General features: G+C 46.4%; 1 protein-coding gene and 1 pseudogene across 20 annotated transcripts in view; both read left to right on the forward strand.

Moving 5' to 3' along the window:
* PTPDC1 (protein tyrosine phosphatase domain containing 1) overlaps nucleotides 1–8,732 on the forward strand; it is a 136,574-nt gene extending 127,842 nt beyond the window's left edge. For 15 of the 20 annotated variants that reach the window (XR_012424926.1, XM_065530829.2, XM_074017900.1 and 12 more), the window contains one exon: nucleotides 7,180–7,938. Coding sequence is in view for 16 of the 20 variants with exons in the window: in XM_065530829.2 (XP_065386901.1) it covers nucleotides 7,180–7,462 (283 nt within the window). In the remaining 4 variants the exon portion in view is untranslated. Of the gene's footprint in view, nucleotides 1–919; nucleotides 2,037–7,179 lie in introns of those variants that run through there. The other 5 variants (XR_012424925.1, XM_074017926.1, XM_074017901.1 and 2 more) reach the window with 2 other exon arrangements.
* Nucleotides 3,212–4,353, forward strand: LOC102135232 (lysine--tRNA ligase pseudogene; annotated as a pseudogene).
* Nucleotides 8,733–17,014: the final 8,282 nt, after the last annotated feature.

Here is a 17,014-nt window from a genome sequence, read left to right on the forward strand (position 1 = left end):
GCAAGATTCTGTTCATATAAAATTTTAGAAAATGCAAACTCATATACAATTAGAGAAAGAAGGTCAGTGATTGCTTGGAGAGGCAAGGTCAGGAGTGGGTAGAAGGAAGGCGTGAGGAAACTTTTGGGAGTGATAGATATGTTCGTGATCTTGCTTGTGATGATGGTTTCCAAATACCAAAGAAGTTTCAAAACTTATCAAATTATACACTTCTTGGTACATAAATTACACTCAATAAAGCTATTTTATTTTATTTATTTATTTATGTATATATTTGTTTGTTTATTTTTCCCCGAGATGGAGACTTGCTCTGTCGCCCAGGCTGGAGTACAGTGGCGCAATCTCGGCTCACTGCAACCTCTGCCTCCTGGGTTCGAACGATTCTCCTGCCTCGGCCTCTGACTGGCTGGGATTACAGGCATGTGCCACCATGCCAGGCTAACTTTTGTATTCTTAGTAGAGATGGGATTTCCCCATGTTGGCCAGGTTGGTCTCGAACTCTTGACCTCGTGATCCACCTGCCTCTGCCTCCCAAAGTGCTGAGATTACAGGCATGAGCCACCGTACCCGACAATAAAGCTATTTTAAAGATTTAAAGGATATTGAAAAACTGAGCTTACTGAACTCTAGTATGCATATGGCATTATCAGAAAACAAAATGCATACTTTCCTCATTCATTTATTTATTTGTCTGCATCTCTTGGATGTCTGTCAGGTGCTAGGCCCTGTGATGGTGACTGGGTGTACAAGAGAAAGCAAGACAAAGTTCCAGCTCAGTGAATTTTATTTCCCCAGTTGTTTACAAATGCTTTGATTTGACCTTTAGATAAATTTGTCAACCATTAGTATCTTGGTTCTACTGAAGGAGTAAGAACACTTTAAACTGAAATTCTTTTTTCTTTCTTTTTTTTTTTTTTAGTTGAGATGGAGTCTCGCTCTGTCACCCAGGCTGGAGTGCTGTGGCACGATGTTGGCTCACTGCAACCTCCGCCTCCTGGGTTCAAGCAGTCCTCTCGCCTCGACCTGCCAAGGAGCTGGGATTACAGTCGCACATCACCACATCCAGCTAATTTTTGTATTTTTAGTAGAGACGGGGTTTCACTGTGTTGGTCAGGCTGGTCTTGAACTCCTGACCTCAAGTGATCTGCCCACCTCAGCCTCCCAAAGTACTGGCATTACAGGCGTGAGCCACCCCACCTGGCCCCATTTTAAGCTGAAATTCAGTGGCGGTGAAGAGCTAAATTAATACTTTTGAGAAATGCCCCTGCAATGGTACACTCTGAATTGGAGGGCTCTGTTCTGGACCCTAACGATCCAGCTTAATGGTACACTCTGAATTGGAGGGCTCTGTTCTGGACCCTAACGATCCAGCTTAATGGTACACTCTGAATTGGAGGGCTCTGTTCTGGACCCTAACGATCCAGCTTAATGGTACACTCTGAATTGGAGGGCTCTGTTCTGGACTCTAACGATGCAGCTTAATGGTACACTCTGAATTGGAGGGCTCTGTTCTGGACCCTAACGATCCAGCTTAATGGCTCACTGGGGGGTACTGAGGAAAACCATAACTCTATGTGCTGGGAATCCAAGTGTATTTTAAATGAGAAGCAGGGCTGGGGGAGATAAACAAGCTTATTCTTGTGTGAACTTCTCCATGGGAGTTGTCCTATTTGAAAACAAGTGTACTGTACCATTTATTCCTTATCATAAAAACCGAAATTTGAATGACTCATTCAAGCTAACAAATAAGGTGGAATCTATGTTAAATCTTTTTCATATTTGTGGCTCTGTTCTCAATAGAAAGCCCTAAAATATTTATCAGAAAATAGATCATTTCACTTATCAGAAAATAGACCCTTTTACAAGTATAAAATAATCCACAACTTGTAGCATTTTAATATTCCTATATAGAACAGAACTGTAAGTTTTCTTGGAAGCTGAAGTACAACCAAACTAGTGTTAAAAATTCAAAAGAAATGTTTTAAATCTTAAAGGACCCAGTGAAGGATACAAATAAATCAAGAGTCTTCTCTTTATTAACTTCTTTCCTTTCTTGACCCCATGTGCCAACATCTCAGGAAACACTCACTTCCAGTTACTCTGCATAGAGTAGTCTGTGTTTAGTAACTATTTTCTGGACTCGAGGGAAATAAAATGGCCACAACCTCCGGGAGATCTACCCTTCCTGTCTTTCCCAACTTCTACAGCTCACTTGGCCACTTCTTAATGTTCATCTTCCTCTATCACATCTACAAATCTTGGTGTGCCCCACTGCTCAGCCCTCAGGCCTGTGTCTACATTCTCTCCAAAAATAATCTCATCTCAAGTCCCTTCCTTTAAAAATCCTCTGTGCTGATGACTCCCACAGCTAGATCTCCAACTCAGATCCCTGTCTTGATCCCAGTCCCACAAAACTGCCTCCTTGGAGTCCCCATAGGGGCCAGGCATGGTAGCTCATGCCTGTAATCTCAGCCCTTTGGCAGGTAGATGCAGGCGGATCGCTTGGGCCTAAGAGTTCCAGACCAGCCTGGGCAACATGGCAAAACCCCATCACTACAAAAAACACAAAAATTATCCAGTCTTAGTGGTGTGAGCCTGTAGTCCCAGCTACTCGGGATGCTGAGGTGGGAGGATCATTTGATCTAGAAAGGTCGAGGCTGCAGTAAGCTGTGATGGCACCTGCACTCTAGCCTGGGTGACAAAGTGAGACAGAGAAAAGAAAGGAAAGGAAAAGAAAGGAAAGAGAAGGAAAGGAGAGGAGAGGAGAGGAAAGGAAAGGAAGAGAAGAAAAGAAAGGAGAGAGAGAGAGAGAGAGAGAAATCTTGACGGGATGCCCTCAAGCATCTCAACCATAACATGCACAAAAGAGAATTCTCAATTCCTTGCTACCCACCCCAAAATTCCTCCTCCTAACCTGCTGGACTCCAGGTACCATGGCTCCCCAGGGATGGGAATGACTGGGGCTATCACCGCAGCACCCCTCCTTATGAATTGCATCTGTTACCGGCAGCAAATCCGAGTGGGTCTGCAGCAACCTGAATTCTTGCCTCCTCAGCAAACAGAATTTGACGGAGGGGAATAAGGTAGAGGGAGAGACTGAGGCAAGTTTTAGAGCAGGAGTGACAGTTTATTAAAAAGCTTTAGAGCAGGACTGAAAGAAATAAAGTATATTTGGACCTGGAAATTAACGTACTATCCTCATCACTTCTGGGTCGGGCCCTCTGGGAAGATGGCAGCAGTGCAGGGAGCCGAGGTGAAAGTGGATGGTAGCGAGCCAAAACTGAGCAACAAAGTCTCTGTTGCCCCAGCTGGAGTGCAGTGGTGGTGGTAACCATTAGTTCCAGGGTGTTCTGCCATGTTGACACAAGCTGCTGTAAGGCTTGTTAGGGGGTCCCTGCGCAAAACCTCCTGGGTAGAGTTGGGTCGCAGGGAACTGCGACTGGGTCAACTTGCTCCTTTCACAGCGCCTCACAAGGATAAGCCATTTTCTGATCAAAGAAGTGAGCTGAAGAGACGCCTGAAAGCCAATAAGAAAGTAGCAGAGAAGGAAGCCAAGCGGAAAGAGCTCAGTGAGAAACAGCTAAGCCAAGCCACCACTGCTGCCACCAAGCACACCACTGACAATGGTGTGGGTCCTGAGGAAGAGAGCCTGGACCCAAATCAATACAACAAAATTCACCGTCAAGCAATTCATCAACTGAAGGTCAATGGGGAAGATCCATCCCCACACAAGTTCCATGTAGACATCTCACTGACTTCATCCCAGAATATAGTCACCTACAGCCTGGGGATCACCTGACTGACATCACCTTAAAGGTGGCAGGTAGGATCCATACCAAAAGAGCTTCTGGAGGAAAGCTCATCTTCTATGAGAGGGGGTGAAACTGCACGTCATGGCCAATTCCAGAAATTATAAATCAGAAGAAGAATTTATTCATAATAACAAACTGTGTCAGGGAGACATAACTGGAGTTCAAGGAGTCCTGCGAAAACCAAGAAAGGTGAGCTGAGCATCATTCCGCATGAGATCACACTGCTGTTTCCCTGTTTGCAGATGTTACCACATCTTCACTTTGGCCTCAAAGATAAGGAAACAAGGTATCACCAGAGATATGTGGACTTGATCCTGAATATTTTGTGAGGCAGAAATTTATCATCTACTCTAAGAGCATCATATATATAAGAAGTTTCTTGGCCGGGCGCAGTGGCTCAAGCCTGTAATCCCAGCACTTTGGGAGGCCGAGACGGGCGGATCACGAGGTCAGGAGATCGAGACCATCCTGGCTAACATGGTGAAACCCCGTCTCTACTAAAATACAAAAAAAATTAGCCGGGTGAGGTGGCGGGCGTGTGTACTCCCAGCTACTCAGGAGGCTGAGGCAGGAGTATGGTGTGAACCCGGGAGGCGGGGCTTGCAGTGAGCTGAGATCCGGCCACTGCACTCCAGCCTGGGCAACAGAGCCAGACTCCGTCTCAAAAAAAAAAAAGAAGTTTCTTGAATGAGCTGGGATTCCTAGAGATTGAAACTCCCATGATGAACATCATCCCAGAGGGAGTTGTGGCCCAGCCTTTCATCACTTATCACAACAAACTGGACATGAATTTATATATGAGAATTGCTCCAGAACTCTACCATGCTTTTGGTTGGTGGCATCGACCAGGTTTATGAAATTGGACGCCAGTTCCGGAATGAGGGGATTGATTGATTTGACACACAATCCTGAGTTCACCACCTGTGAGTTCTACATGGCCCATGCAGACTATCACCATCTCATGGAAGTCATGGAGAAGATGGTTTCAGGGATGGTGAAGCATATTACAGGCAGTTACAAGGTCACCTACCCCCAGGTGGCCCAGAGGGCCAAGTCTATGATATTGACTTCACCCCATCCTTCCAGAGAATCAACATGTTCATAGATGAAAACTTCTGTACTGCCCTGGAATACGGGCTGCCCCCCACAGCTGGCTGGGACATGGGCATTGACCAAGTCGCCATGTTTCTCATGGACTCCAACAACATCAAGGAAGTACTTCTGTTTCCTGCCATGAAACCCGAAGACAAGAAGGAGAATGTAGCAACCACTGATATGCTGGAAAGCACAACAGTTGGCACTTCTGTCTAGAAAATAATAATTGCAAGTTGTATAACTCAGGCGTCTTTGCATTTCTGCAAAAGATCAAGGTCTGCAAGGGAATTCTTGTGTGTCGCTTTCCATTTGACTACCGCGGTTCAGTTCAGTCATCAGAAGAGAGACAAAGAATTAAACATTTCTTTTTAATCCTTGTTACCAAATAAACCATTTGTCTCTTCTCAAAAAAAAAAAAAAAGAAAGAAAGTACATTTGGAAGAGGGCCAGCGGGAAACTTCAGAGTGCATTGTTTGACCTTTGACTGGGGGTTTTCTACATTGGCATGCTTCCGGGCAGTTGCGTCCCTTCTCCCCTGATTCTTCCAGTGGGGTGGGCTGTCCCCATGTGCAGTGGCCCGCCAGCACTTAAGAGGAGCTGCATGCACAGTGCGTTTACTGGAGTTGTATGCATACTCACTTGAGGCGTTCTCCCTGTCCTGGTCAAGTGTTCCTAGACAGTCATATAACAGTTACACTCCACCATTTTACCCCTTAGTGCGCATGCTTGAGCCCACTCCCCCAACTCCTGAGTTTTTGTTTGTTTGTTTGTTTTTTTCTCTTTTTTTTGACACGGAGTCTCACCCTGTCACCCAGGCTGGAATGCAATGACACCATCTTGGCTCACTGCAACCTCCGCCTTTCAGGTTCAAACAATTCTCCTGCCTCAGCCTCCCCAGTAGCTGGGATTATAGGTGCCTGCCACCACACCCAGCTAATTTTTGTATTTTCAGTAGAGACAGGGTTTCACCATGTTGGCCAGGCTGGTCTCAAACTCCTGACCTCAGGTGATCCGCCTGCCTCAGCCTCCCAAAGTGCTGGGATTACAGGCATAAGCCACTGTGCCTGGCCAGGATCCCTTTCTTAGAAGGCAGAAAACTGAGATCCAAGTCTACCCAGCTAGCAAGAACCAAGGTTCTCCTGGGTCTGTGTGGCTCCACTGGTGTGCTTTCCTCTACTTTTTGCTGCCCCATCTGGAAAGACCTGATCACCGGGTGATACTGGTACTGCGTTTTATTTTACTTATTTTTGAGAGAGGGTCCTGCTGTGTCACCCAGGCTGAAGTGCAGTGGCACAATCACGGCTTACTGCAGCCTTGACCTCCTGGGCTCAAGGGATCCTCCCATCTCAGCCTCCAGAATAGCTGGGACTACAGGCATGTACCACCATGCCCAGCTAATTTTTGCATATTTTGCAGAGATGGGGTTGTGCCATGTTGCCCAGGCTGGCCTCAAACCCCTGACCTCAAGCAATCCACCTGCCTTGGGTCTCAAAGTATTGGGATTACAGGTGTGAGCCGCTGTGCCCAGCTTGGTGCTGGGCTTCAGGGGTGAACTGAAGACCACCAGTTCTAGAGTATGAGATCTTGACTTTTTCTAGAAATGTTAGAATGGTTGTATTTTAGATTTCATTTATTCCCCTCTAAATTATTCAGGTGATTTCTTCCATGTGGCTATTCTTTCAACAATGGTCTGCATTTGGCTGTAGCAGAAGTCCATGAGCAGTGGCTTTAAATAATTAGGGGTTCTATTTTTTTACTTTAATGAAATGTCTCAAGGTAGGAAGTCAAGGCTGGCTGGCTTGGGAGCCATGATGCTCCAGCCCTTTTCTCTCAGCTATTTGGTATGTGCTCTTGTCAGCCAGTAGTCACAGGATGACTGTTGCATATAGGCATCCTGTCCGTGATCCCGGCAAGGAGAAAGGGAAGGATCAAGACTGGTCCCAGGGGCACCTACCCACTTTTAAGCAGCTTCCCAGAAGCCCACCTGACTGGATTCTACTTCTACTTCCATTGCACACCTGGTTACTCCCAATGTCAAGGGAAGCAGGAAATGAATGTCGTATTTTTAGCTGCCCACATTGGTTTCTCCAAAAAATCAGAGTTCTTTGGGTAGGAAAGAGGTGAAAAACGGGTAGTGGTCTGGCAACCAGCAGTGTCTGCCAGGTCTGGGGCCTCCCTGACTCAGGGTGGAAGCCCGGGCAGAGCAGAGCCTGTGGGCTGGAGGGCCTCCCTGCAGGGCTTGCCTAAGTGTGTGTTAGTGCTCCCTTGGCAGGACACACAGAGGCTCATCAGACCTGCCCACCAGTGCCACCAGCAGAAGGACCATGATCGAAACCATCGGAAACTGCCTGATCAGCGGCATCCACAGCTGCAGCTGCATGGTTACCTTGAAGCAGGAGCTGGAGCTGGAGCATGGCTCCGAGTTGGAGAGGATGCAATGGGTGGCCCGGGACCTCACAGCCCCCCACCAGCTCTGCCATCAGATGCTGAGGCTCCTGCAGCAGCACCCGAATGCGGTACAGTTTCTGCAAGCAAGCACAAAAAGCTCAGGATAGAGATGAAGAGGCTCATGCATGACGGCATGGTCCCCCAGGTCCCTGAAAAGGACAACGTGTCTATCGGGCACTATTTTCAAGAGCTCATTAAAGGAATAGATACTGCTGGCTTGGTCCTGCCTGAGTTGGCCCAGGCGTTGGCCACCGCGACCAGGCTGCCCCAGGCCTGCAGGATGGGCGGGGCCGTGCAGAGCGAACTGTTGGAACAAACGCTCCAGGAGATTTTATGCAAGTCAGAGTTGGGCTTGCTGCCAAAACCGAACAAAGAGGCAAAGCTTCGTGGGGACCCATGTTATTCCTCCTCCACTTCCTCCACTGGTGTGTTCTCCACACAAGGAAGTGGGTTTAGGTCTAGGGAATCAACAGTGTAAAGTCGTATTTTGGCCTCAAAATGTCAAAAACTTTCATCATTTTGTCTGTAATTTGAAAGTTGCTAGACTTCACTTCTTAAAAAGAAAAAAAAAACTTTCCACATTGTGATCTCTCTCTTGATTTGGGTTATTCTGCTGCTAATTAATCATCCAGAGTTTTTTTTTTGTTTTGTTTTGTTTTTGTTTTTTTCATTTTTAATGGAAACCTGCTTTAAAAGCTTGTTGCTGAAAGCTAACATAGGAGGACTTTAACTAGTGGGAGATGCTGGGCTTAGCTGGGCTGGAGGTGGTGCAGGAGGTAAGTTCTTGGCACAACTGAACAGAACAGCATTGTGCTCTGATGACTTACTATGCAATTCCAGCTCAATTGAGCTTCAAATACTAGACATTACAATGGCAATGACTCCACAGAAATGAAGCCTTTGGTTAGCCCTTGTCCATGGATTTTGTTCTTTTTCCATCACAACAGTCCTAACTGCAGTTTATTCAATGCTTACCATAGACTACTATGCACCCTTCGTATTAACGCGTTAATTTAATTCTCAAAATAACTAAAAGAGCTGAGAATTATTATCTCCACCTTATAGGTAGACACTCAGGGTCAAAAAATGTAAATAACTGATTTAGGATCACACATTTACTTAAACAGTGAGCCGTAAAACAAATCCAAGTCCATCTGGGTGACGCCTAGTTTCTTGTGGGATATTCCCAAGTTTCTGAAAGCAGTACTGATTTGGAAATATCACCTTAAAGAACACTGCTGGCCTGGGGCGGTGGCTCACACCTGTATAATCTCAGCACTTTGGGAGGCCAACGCAGGAGGATCACTTGAGGCCAGGAGTTTGAGATCAGTCTGGGCAACATAGGGAGACCTTGTCTCTACCAAAAAAAAAAAAAAATTCTTTTTTTAAATGGTCAAACGTGGTGTCCCCCACCTGTAGTTCCAGCTACTTGGGATGTTGAGGTGAGAGGATCGCTTTAGCCTAGGAGTTCGAAGCTGCAGTGAGCTATGATCGTGCCACTGCACTCCAGCCTGAGTGATAGAGTGACATCCTATCTTTAAAAAGAAACCACTATTACAATTCTCCAGGACTTCACTCACTCCTCTTTCCAGTCCACTAGTTTTTATTAAACATTTATCTTAAAATTCAGTGTTGATGAAATACTTTCTGCATACCTATTTATGCACAAGCACCGAGTTGAATGCTTTATGTACGTTACATTATGAGAACTCCATTCCACCTGCGGAGGCAAGCATTTGCCTCGTGCCCCGTGCCCACCGAACAGACAGATGAACTGAGGTGAAAGAAGATCAGCAGTTTGTCCAAAATCGCAAATAGCATGGTAGAAATGCGGATTGCAGATGTCACTCTCAAGCCAGTCCTCCTCCTAACCACTTCATTAGTAGCATCTCTGGTTGCAAGTGACAGAAATTCCTTCCAGCTCCGGGGAGAAAAGAGGGAAATGTACAGCTTCTGATGCTCAGTGGGGAAGCGGGGGAGTGGCCTTGAGGATGCCTGGATGTGGGGACTCAGCTGCTATCATGACCTCTTTCTCTGCTTTTTGTCTCTTTTCCTTTCTGAGACAGAGTCTTGCTCTGTCACCCAGGCTGGAGTGCAGTGGCGTGATCTCAACTCACTGCAACCTCCGCCTCCCGGGTTCAAGTGATTCATTCTCCTGCCTCAGCCTGCCGAGTAGCTGGGACTACAGGCGTGTGTCACCACAATCAGCTAATTTTTGTATTTTTAGTAGAGATGGAGTTTCGCCATATTGGCCAGGCTGGTCTCGAACTCCTGACCTTGTGATCTGCCCGCCTCGGCCTCTAAAATGCTGGAATTACAGGCGTGAGCCACCATGCCCGGCCTTGTCTCTGTTTCTTTACTCTTGCTTTGCTTTTTCTGCTGTGGGCTGACTTCTTCTCACATGTCATTACAGCTTGAGATCTGAGGCTAAGAGGACTTCCTTCTCCTAGTTCATGTTTACTACATTTCCAGGAGGGGACACTGGCCTTACTGAGGTACTGTCCCCTTATAGGACTTACCAGTGTGTGTTACCCACTCACCTCCGTTTTTAAGGTACTGTGATTAACAGCTAAGACCAAAACCCCACTAACTAAAGTGGGGCAGGAGCTGTATTTCAAAAGAAGAGGCCGTGCTTCCAGGCCAGAGGACACAAATTTAGATGACTTCAGAGGCCAGGCTCGTAGTAAGAATGAAGCAGGCTCAATGGGGACTGTGACAAACAGCAGAGCCCATGCTGCACATAAAGAAAATATTGTCATGTTGGAATGTAGGCTGAGTGTAGCCAGAGATGCCAATTTTTTTTAGAAAAGCAAGAAATCTAGATTTTTTTTTCCTGTTAAATGTCTTCTTTTGCATGCTGTCAGCTAGTTAAAAATAGCTTTAAAACATTGCGTGGGTGTAAGAAAGAACTTCTGTGAACCAGATGTGACCCCCAGGCCATCACCAGTTTGCAAACCCCTGGTTGTAAGTAGAAAATATAATGAATGTCCACTCCACCCGGGAATGCTCCCTGGGGAGACTCACTGTGCCTGGGCCCCCAGCTGTGGGTTTTCTCTCTTTCTGCTGTAATTCTTCAAGAGGCAGCTTTTCTGAGCACAGAGAAAATGGGAGGCTCCTAGGTGAGGTTTTGGAAGGCACTATCCAGACATCACCCTTGTGGTCAAAAAATCCATGATGCTCTGTGCTAAGACAGACCTGGGCTGACTGTTGCAGAAGACCCAGTGTATTAGGCAGGGTTCACCAGAGAAACAGCCAAGAGGAGCTATATCCAGATATAAAGAGATTTATTATGAGGAATTGGCTTGTGTGATTTATGGAAGTTGAGAAATCCCACAATCTGCCATCCACAAGCTGGTGACCCAGGAGAGCTAGCTGGTGGTACAGTTCAAAGACCTGAGGGCTTGAGAGGTGATGGTGTAGATTCCAGTCTGAGTCTGAAGGCCTGAGAGCCAGGAGCACTGAGAGCAGGAGAAGATCAATATTCCAGCTCAAACAGGCAGAGCAAATTCAACCCTCCTCCACCTTTTTGTTCCATTTGGGCTTTCAATGGATTGAATGCCGCCCACCCACACTGGGGAGGGCCACTTGCCTTCCTCAGTCTGCCAATTCAAATGCTGCTGTCTTCCAGACACCCTCAAAGACACACCTGGAAATAATGCTTGGCCACATATCTGGGCACCCTGAGGCTCAGTCAAGAGGACACATAAAACTGTCACACTCAGGAATAAGAGCAGGAAGTCTAACCTGTGAACAGTCGGGAGACCAAGAGGCAAACTCATCTTTGCAACACCATGTGATGAGTGTCGGGCCGGAAGGGAGCAGCTACATGAAGGCAGAGCACTACATCTCTCCCAGGGGAAGGGCTTAGGGAGGGTGAAGGTCACAATTTCCAGGAGGATGTGTTTGCTTTCCCTTAGTTGTTTCGGTTACAAGGAAAACAGACTTGTTTGTCCATTTTAAGAAAGGTAGAGGGAGGGTTCTGTCCTAAGGCTGGATGGAGACAGATAGACAGGTAGAGTTGTAACCATGAGATGGCAAGGCCTCTGGGACACAGGCCTTAGGGACAAGGGGTCTCTGGCTGTGGTTTGGGGTTTGGCTACTCTAGGAACCTCAGCTGCAGGACTTTGCTGGTCTACTCACTACTCAGCATCTCTGCCCAGTTATCCTCCTGGGCCCAGCCAGTTGCTTCTCTCTCAACTTATTCATACTTTCTGTGAGTCCTGACTCTCATGAGCGAGACTCCCCTTGTGGCCACTCCTTTTATTTGTATCCTTCAAGCTCCGCTTCCACTTTTTTTTTTTTGAGGTTTTTCATTTTGTTTTGTTTTTGAGGTGGGGTCTCCCTCTGTCGCCCAGGCTAGAGTGCAGTGGTGTGATCTCAGCTCACCAGGTTCACTGGAACTCTCCGCCTCCTGTGCTCAAGTGATTCTTGTGCCTCAGCCTCCCGAGTAGCTGGGACTACAGGCATGTGCCACCATGGCTGGCTAATTTTTTTTTTTTTTAGTAAAGACGAGGTTTTACCACGTTGCACCATGTTGCCCAGGCTGGTCTCAAACTCCTGAGCTCAGGCAATCTGCCTGCCTCGGCCTCCCAAAGTGCTAGGATTGCAAGCATGAGCCACCGCGCCTGGCCATCTCTTCACTAATTGTACACTTCAAGAGAGATTTATTGGGTACCTACTGTGTTTGCCAGGCCCTGTTCTAGAATGTAAGATACAGTAGTGAAAACATGCCAGACAAGTTCCTTGCCCTAATGGGGGTAGAACATCAATAAAACAAGCAAGATGGAGCCAGAGAGTGCCAAAATGTTATGTTACAAAAACGGAGTGGTGAAATCTGATTTAAGGTGGAGATTTACACTGGGTGGCCAGCAAAGTCCTCTCTAAATAGGGGAGGTTCAAGTGCCATCTGGGTGACAAGGAGCAGCCAGACGAAGATGGGACAAGCATGCCAGGTGACCTGAGCAGTGGCAGGAGTGGCGAATGGAGAGGTAGGCCCAGGCTGGACACAGGAGCATGCTCGGACTGGAACCCAAGGAACACCATGGGCTGCTTTGCACTGCAAGCAGGTTGTTCTGTTTGATCCCAAACTGCAAAATGCATGCTCTTCCTATCCGTTGCCAAATAATGATCATTAATGACAACCAGGCTCTGTTTATCACTCAGCAGTCCCAAATCACTTTCCTAGGTATGATCTAGCTGAAATATGAAGTCTCTATCCAAAGGTGTTCCTAGGAAACAGAGTTGCTGGACATTCACTCATGTTTGTTCTATTCCAAAGGCTGCATGTTCTCTCCACAAAATGCCCACATGCATGTCTGCCACATTGGGCCAGCTTCCAGCAAAAGTATACCCAAATTTCAGGGGCTTATATGAGATAGAAGTCATGTCTTCCTCACTTAAAGTCTAAGCTTGTGTGGAAAGTGCCCTGTGATGCTACCAGGGGACTCAGGTTAGCTCTTCACTGCTGCGTGCAACTGGTGGGGACAGCGGCTCTCCACCACACCCCAATTACACCCAGGTAGCTAGAAATCAGAAAGCGGGAGAGAGAGGAAATCCAGAACCCCCTTCCATCCTGCTCACAGCTCACCAGCCAGAACTTAGTCACACAGGCACGCTCAGGGGGTCATTTAAATCTACTCTCACCAAAAAACTGGGTTTCTGTTTACTATAGAAAAAGGAGACATTGGATATTGGGGAACAACTATCAGTTACTGGCATGGCTTTTATTTTTATATTTTTTCCTAATTATGAAAGCAATACATACTGCCAGGAATCCATATATATATAGGCCACGAGTAATTCCAGAGTTAACTGCTGTTTAAGGCAAACGAATTTTTTGTAACCTTAGTTCTCACTTAATAATATATCCTGGCTGGGCACAGTGGCTCATGCCTGTAATCCCAGCACTTTGGGAGGCTGAGGTGGGTAGATCATGAGGTCAGGAGTTCAAGACCAGCATAGCCAAGATGGTGAAACCCTGTCTCTACTAAAAATACAAAAATTAGCTGGGCATGGTGGCAGGAGCCTGTAATCCCAGCTACTCAGGAGGCTGAGGCAGGGAATTGCTTGAACCCAGGAGGCAAATGTTGCAGTGAGCCAAGAGCGCGCCACTACACTCCAGCCTGGGCGACAGAGCGAGACTCTGTCTCAAAAAAAACAAGAAGGCCGGGCACGGTGGCTCATGCCTGTAATCCCAGCACTCTGGGAGGCCGAGACAGACGGATTACGAGGTCAGGAAATCGAGACCATCCTGGCTAACACGGTGAAACCCCATCTCTACTAAAAATACAAAAAAAAAAAAAATTAGCCGGGTGTGGTGGCGGGTACCTGTAGTCCCAGCTGCTCAGGAGGCTAAGGCGGGAGAATGGCCTGAACCCAGGAGGCGGAGTTTGCAGTGAGCAGAGACCACACCACTGCACTCCAGTCTGGGAGATGGAGTGAGACTCCATCTCAAAAAAAAAAAAAAAAAGAAAAAAAATAGCATATCCTGATAATCTTCCCATATCAATAAATATAGATCTACATTACAATCAGAACTTTTTTATTTTTTTAATTTTTTTTCCCTTGAGACAGAGTCTCGTTCTGTCGCCCAGGCTGGAATGCAGTGGCACAATCTCAGCTCACTGCAACCTCTGCCTCACAGGTTCAAGTAATTCTCCTGCCTCAGCCTTATATGTCTGTATCTCTTGGATGCCTGTCGGGTGCTAGGCCCTGTGGTGGTGACTGGATGCACAAGAGAGAGCAAGACAAAGTTCCCGCTCAATGAATTTTGTTTCCCCTGTTGTTTACAAATGCTTTGATTTGACTTGTAGATATTTGTCAACCATCAGTATCTTGGTTCTGTTGAAGAACTAAGAACATTTTAAGCTGAAATTCTTTTTAATTGAGATGGAGTCTCACTCTGTCACCCAGGCTGGCCTGCCATGGCATGATCTCGGCTCACTGCAGCTTCTGCCTCCTGGGTTCAAGTGATCCTCTCACCTCAGCCTCCTGAGTAGCTGAATTATAGGCACATGCCACCACGCCCGGCTAATTTTTGTATTCTTAGTAGAGATGGGATTTCACCATGTTGGCTAGGCTGGTCTCAAACTCCTGACCTCAAGTGATCCCCCCTCCTCGGCCTCCCAAAGTGCTGGGATTACAGGCGTGAGCCACTATGCCTGGCCATGATCATACCTTCTCATGGCATGTTTGGACCATAATTTATGCACTCCCTATGGTGTACTGGTAGATGGTTGTGATTTGAGGCTACTATAAACAAGATGATGCCTGTGGAGGATCTTTGTATGTATGTCCTGTTATTTTCTAGGCATAAATTCCTAGCAGGGCTAAATGCTGGATTAAAGAACACTTTTAAAGATTCCGATTCTTGCTGCCAAATTGGCCCGTAGAATTGTAGAAATTTATACTAATGCCTCCAGTGTTTCCTTCTACAATGCCACTGATCAACTAAGAGATGAGAACGCTTTGTTTTTTAAAGATTTGTCTTTATTTGACTACTAGTGAGGATGAGCATCTTTTCACATGTATTTGCCATTTTCTTTTGTTGTCAGTTCACATCCTTTTAAACAGACCATATTTTAATAGGAGTGTTCACTTTATCTTACTGATTTGAAAAAAAAAATCCACTTTATTAAGGATAACATATTAGCAAATGCTTATGTAGTACTTATGTGTACCAAGCACTGTTCTTAGCTCTTAAGATGTTTATATTCATCTTTTCAACAGCCTGTAAGTACTGTTATCCTTCTTTTATAGATGAAGAAACTGAGGCACAGAAAAGATAAACAATTTGCCCAGTGTATAGTTGTACAGCTAGGAAGAGGCAGAACTAGGATTCACACTCAGCAGTCTGGTTCCAGATGCTTGCTTTTAACCACTGGACATTCAGATTAATGTTTTGTCTCTTAGAGATGTTTTTAGACTTTTACAATGTTGCCAATTTTTATTTGTCTTTTAACTTCAAAGTTTTTTAAAATTCAGTTGTCATGTATATTGGCAAATCCATTAACATTTTCCAAATGGATTCCACTTTAGGGTCATTTAGTTGGCCTTTAAGGGTAAAAAATGAAGCACAGATAGGAAGGTAAAGGGTAATGTATGTCATATGCACCTTTGCAAACTCACCAAGAAGTTTCCGATGAACATATGAAGAAAATGTCAGAAGGGCTCATAGTGCTATACGGCTTCTTGTTATAAATTTCTTCTAAAACACACTGGCCCACCAGCCTCTACTACCAACCTCTAATTGAAGCTCACAGCACCTTTTAACTCTGATATTCAACAACATCCTGATTTATTTGCTCATACTTTCTTCCCACTTCTGCCTACTTCATCATTATTAGATTTCATTTAATACCGCCCTACTGATGTGCTAGGTACTTGGCATAGACAGGAACGAAACAGTTTCTGCCCTTGAAGAGTTCCACATCCCCTGCAGCATAAGCACACAGTTTCCCTGAACTGTACTCTATCCAGCTCTGGGGCCTGCTCTCTCCTTTCTCAATACATCTTCCAACCTCAAGAAGTCCTCCCTAAATCCCACCCATGGCTCAAGCTCAAGTTTTCCCCCCTCTAGTTTCTTGTCCACTTTAGCTCACAAAATAAAGTCCCCATCAAAAACAACAAAACGAAACAAACTCCTTTGGCACTTACTGCATGCACTAACATGAGTGCTAAAAGGGGAGCTGGTATCACCACCTGAGATCATAAATGTAAACGTACAGCATGTCAAGTACTATTTCCCATAGTTCTATTACAGATAAGGACCCAAATTTTTAAAGTGTTGCTCAAAGTCACAAAGAATTACTAAAAGCAGAGCAAGAGCCCAGGTCTTGGGGTTCTCAGTCATAAAATCTTAGAACTGGCAGAGACCTCAAACGGTACCTTAACTAGTGATTTCAGAGTCCTAGCATGTGAAAGTTGTAATGGGGATGAACTCTGCTTTGGATTAACTTTAAAACAAGAAAATCAAGGATTGCTTTGAAAAACGTTTTAAGACAAAAATCTTCAAAACATGGGATGGAAAAGATAACAAAAGAAAGCTCAGGGAGGCTGAGGTGGGAGGATCTCTAGAGCGCGGGTGTCAGGGCTACAGTGAGCCGTGACCCGCGCCACTGCACCAGCCCTGGAGACAGAACGAGAGACCCTGTCTCGAAAACACAAGTAACAAAAAAACTCTCAGACCCCAAAACTTAAAGGAATAAAAGTAAAAGGTTGGGCGGACACAACTCCTCCATTTGACAGATGAGCCAACTGAGGCACAGAGAGCTGGCCTGGCCAAGGCCTCCTGAAGGGCACAGGGTCAGCTGACAGAGAAGGGCCCGAGGCTGCACCCTGGACAGCGTTTGGACCTTCCGGGTCGCGCACGTGTAAACTGCCCCAGAAGCCTGAGGAAGCAAAGCAGCCGCCCCGCCCCGCGGGAAGTGCGTTCAGCGGCCACGTGACACAGCCGCCCATCACGCGCAAAGGGCGGGGCCCGGAGGACACCACTCCCGCCACTCTCCCAGCCCTCCAATAGGAAAGAAGGAGATGGTATTGGTAGGCGGGCCAGACCCGCCTTCCCCGCGGTGGACGCCCCGCGCGAGGCGGGCCCAGCCGCCGCCCTCCAGTCGGGGGGACGGACGAGCTCAGCTAGGCCAAGGCGAAAGAGCGACGCG

Source organism: Macaca fascicularis, chromosome 15 (genome assembly GCF_037993035.2).
Source record: "Macaca fascicularis isolate 582-1 chromosome 15, T2T-MFA8v1.1".
Classification (NCBI taxonomy): domain Eukaryota; kingdom Metazoa; phylum Chordata; class Mammalia; order Primates; family Cercopithecidae; genus Macaca; species Macaca fascicularis.